Here is a 4,056-nt window from a genome sequence, read left to right as displayed (position 1 = left end):
AGGACAAATTTTTTAAAAAACGGTTTATGGAGAAATAGGCTTATCGTAAGTCTTACCACATACAAGGGTAATCAAAATGTTTAGAGCAATAGAATATTATAATAAATAATACTAGTTTGGAACACATTTCAATAATTAGACGAGGCACATTAACAGAGAGGATACCACTTCTCTCTCTTAGTTGTTGATTAGCGTGTCTGATCACCCTGTGTATATCATAACATGCACACTATGTTTAAAAGAATAAAAAAATCGACAAAATCTTAGCCTTTCGGCCCATATAAATTATGGCATCTTTTGAATTTCCTTATTTATTGCTTCTGTCATTAACACCCGTTTAGTTTTGTAAATTAAAAGCTAGCAGTAACCTTCGCTTGTCCGACAAGGATTTTTTGGGCGGGAGGAAGGAGAAGAGTCTTGAGCTGCTCCAGACAAGCAGGGCAGAGCGGACATTCCCCAGCAGGTCTGTGCAGGTCCATACACACCCCTGCAGGGGCAGCCTCTCCTCTGGCCGCGCTGCGAGCCGCCCAATCCTCCGTGCCGAGAGCGCTGCCGAGGCGCCGCTATCCGCGCTCACCTCACCGCCACACAAGCTCTTCCCTTTCGCAGCCGGGGCTCCTTTTCCAGCCGGGCACCACGGACTCCTTGCTCTGAAAACGAAACTGCGGCGGAAAAAACCCAAAAGCCCAACCTTAACCCCAAAGCTCCAGAAGCGGGGAGCGCGGTGGGACGCTCGGAGAGGTTCTCCCTTCTTCGAAAAAGTAATTAAAAATTCTGCTGCAGCCAGTAACCCTCCACGCAATTCTCTCCGGGTCCCAGTGGACCAGGCAGGTTTGGCAGAAGCCGGGTGCTGCCACGGGTCCGTATTCCGGCTTTCTTGTATTTCCGATTGATTTTTTTTTTTTTTTTTTTCCCACTCGGCGTGGTTTGAAGTTTACGATACCAAATCAAAACTGACACTTTTTGGCACTGGCTGTTGCTCAGAGAAAAAAAAAATCACAGAATACCCCCCAAAGATTTAAGCATTAAAAAAAAAAAATATAACTGTTACCGTTCAATATATTTAAATTCGTTTATACTGGCCTAGAGGGAAGAACAGAAAATATAATTATAATTAATATTATTATTATTTTCAAAAAGAAGAAACTATAATTCGATTCAAGAGTTGTCAACACTCCCTTACACTGAGAGAAAAACGCTGACTTTCACGGAAAACAATTCCCGAAACTTCGCCACCGCTGGAAGGACAAAAAAAATTTAAATATATTTTCAAGTCTTTCCAAAACTCTTTAGCTGGTTGTAAATTGAGTTTATATTTTCATCACTGTCCGCAGCTAATGTATCAGGATACGTTGTCTTTCAGTTTGGAGACTATTTTCTTATCCTTCACCCTCCTGTTCTGAAACCAAATGGTAACTTGTCTCTCAGACAGGTTTGTGGCTGCGGATATCCTTCGCCTCTTGTCCTTGTTAATGAACTTGTTAATGGCATATTCATTCTCGAGTTCTTTAAGCTGCAGTTTTGTGTACGGCACTCGCTTCTTTCTCCCACGCCGGTAGACACACATATCGGGCTGGTTTAGTGCAACGTCCCCTATTGTAAAAGACATTATGTGAAAAATCAGAATTTTATTACAGGCGTTTAAAGCTTAACCGATACTTGTTGGGCACTGGTTTTCACGGGCAAATAAATAATGCCAGGTTGTTTACAGTTTATTATTATTTACACTGCCACATTATTTGCACTCTAGTAAAGCACCACCAAAACCTTGATGGACTGTCATCACTTTTCAGGCATGCATGGCTAACCGAGCATGCAGGGCGGCGGGGGCATTGGCTGGGGGGCTGAGAGCGGCTCGGTGCTGGCAGCGCGCACACAGAAATCGCTTTGGTGAGAGTTCCCCGGGTTTGTTTGCATGTGGTTTGTGCCTCTGTGCCCTCACTACTAACAGTCTCTTAAGTGCTCTGGGGCTGGCGGATCAGTCGCCCTCCGGAGGGGCAGAGGACAGCAAGACTTGGAGCCACCGTCCTGCAAACTTCAAACGCGACTACAAACCCGGCCACCGAGGGGAGCAGCGGGAGAAGGAGCCCGAGGCAGCCGCGGGTCCGGTGCCCTGGCGGGGAGGTTCTGGGGTCAGTCCCGCGGGTATGGAAAACAGAGGGTGAGGATTTTGTCCGGGGTAGACGGCCGAGGGGGGAGTGAGAAAAGGAGAATATCCACCGCCCCCACCCTGCTCTATGCGTGTCTGTGCAGCGTGTCCAGCTCGGCAGGCCGCCCCTGCAGGCCGGGGGGCGGGGGAGGGGACGGGGGGAAGGCGGAGGAGGCGCGGGGGAGTTCTGCTCAGACCATTTCTCCCCCTCTCGTACCTGGAAAGGACGATTTCCAGAAGTGCGAGCTCTGTGTCTGATCTTTGGCACAGTAAACCTGACTATTCCAGCCATTAGCCAGAGTCCAAGACTGATAGCCCTCCATTGATATGTATGTTTCGTGTCTCGGTTCCCCAGAGCCAAACGTTGAGACCATGTCTATGTACCCAGGAACGTGCTGGTATGGGGTTGTATAGCCCTGGTAGAAGGACACTTCCTTCGCCCTGGAGGAGACTTCATTGGCGGGGACACTCGTGCTGGTCAAGCTGGAGACGTCCATGTACTTTTCCACGGGAAAGCCGCCAATGGAAGCATGGGGGGGAGACTTCAGGGCGTTTTGCTGTATCCCAACCCCGTGGGACATCCTGCAGCTATAGTATCCATTGCCAAAGTGATACCCATAGCCCAGCGCGGGGGCGGTGGCAGGCGTGGTGGAGCCCGGGCAGTCCTTGGTCGGGGGGTCGGGCCTCGCCGCCGCCCCCGAGCGCTCCCCTCCGCCGGCGTAGGCAAACCCCGAGGCGGCGGCGGCAGCGGCGGCGGCGGCGGCCGCTCGGCCCGTGTGCGCAGCCCCGAAGACGGGCGAGGAGAGAAAATTACGGCATTGCCCGGGGGCTCCGCCGCCGCCGCCGCTGCCGCCGCCGCCGCCGCCGCTGCTGTCGCCGCGCAGTCCGTCCATCTCCCAGCTCGCTGCTTTGCTCATGGCCTTGCACATCGCGGGCGGCGGCGGCGGCGGCTCGGTCCCCGGCCGGGCATGATGCGGATGGTTATTAGCCTCCAACAGGTTGGATCCTGGCGGTACGTTTATAAAAACGAAGTCCAGGTTGGGAGGGGGGACCGGGGTGGGGGCGGCCGGCCCCAGATTAGTTTGCCTCAGCCCGGGGGGCTGCTCATAGGCTGCCGTCGGAACATGTGACCCTCCCGCTGCCCGCACTGCCCCTTTCGCCTCGCAGCCCCCCGGTCGGCACCGACGGCGCCCCCACCCTCTACTCCCACCCCCGCCCCGCCGCCGCGCTCCCGCCCCGCCGCGGCCCCGGCTCCGGAGCGGGGGGAGATTGGGCGGGGGAGCGGCGGTGATACCCCTCCGGACCAACCTAGGCCCCCGCTGCCCTCATCTCCCCCTTCCTGCTGCCCGCGGCTTCAAAAAGGCCAGCAGAGTACCACTGGACCTTTTGAGGCGGCGGGCAGGGGCCCTTTTTTACAGCCACGGAAAGGGGTCTCACCGAATCCACAGCGAGACCTTCTCCAGTTCATTGTTGGGTCTGCAACCCCAACACGGTCTTTGTATTCCGTCCTCTCCACCTCCCTTCTTCCCGAAGATATATGGAGTAGAAGGGCTTTGTTATGTAGGAAAAGGGGTCCCCTGGCTTCACAGAACTGTGGGTGCCTGGGAGAACCCTCCTTTTACCCCCCCTTTAACCCTCCCCCATATTGCTACTGGCTGGGAAAATACACGGGGTCCGCGTGCAGCGCAGGATGGCAAACCTGGCACTCATTAGATGTGGCTTTTTTCCCCGTGCAGTGTCAGTTCATGCCGTGGTAAGGCAGCCTAGCTAAAACGCAATTTGCTTACGCTGACGGCTGTTCTCGTGGTGACTTCCCAAGACTGTGACAAATCCTTCTGTCGTCTCTCTCGACTCTCACACTGAGTCGGGATGGAAAGGCAGGAGCGCGAATACTGGAAATGGAGAAA

At 53.9% G+C, this 4,056-nt stretch overlaps 1 protein-coding gene across 1 annotated transcript; it reads right to left on the bottom strand.

Moving 5' to 3' along the window:
* Positions 1-939: 939 nt before the first annotated feature.
* On the bottom strand, positions 940-3,044 carry HOXD13 (homeobox D13). The gene is made up of 2 exons (XM_058839536.1): positions 2,367-3,044; positions 940-1,593 (listed from the first exon to the last, which is right to left on the bottom strand). Exons 1-2 carry the CDS (start codon positions 3,040-3,042, stop codon positions 1,343-1,345), a joined length of 927 nt encoding a protein of 308 aa, XP_058695519.1. The 5' UTR covers positions 3,043-3,044; the 3' UTR covers positions 940-1,342.
* Positions 3,045-4,056: the final 1,012 nt, after the last annotated feature.

The sequence above is a fragment of the Poecile atricapillus genome, chromosome 5 (assembly GCF_030490865.1).
Source record: "Poecile atricapillus isolate bPoeAtr1 chromosome 5, bPoeAtr1.hap1, whole genome shotgun sequence".
Taxonomy (NCBI): Eukaryota; Metazoa; Chordata; class Aves; order Passeriformes; family Paridae; genus Poecile; species Poecile atricapillus.
This window is presented reverse-complemented; position numbering and strand designations above follow the sequence as displayed.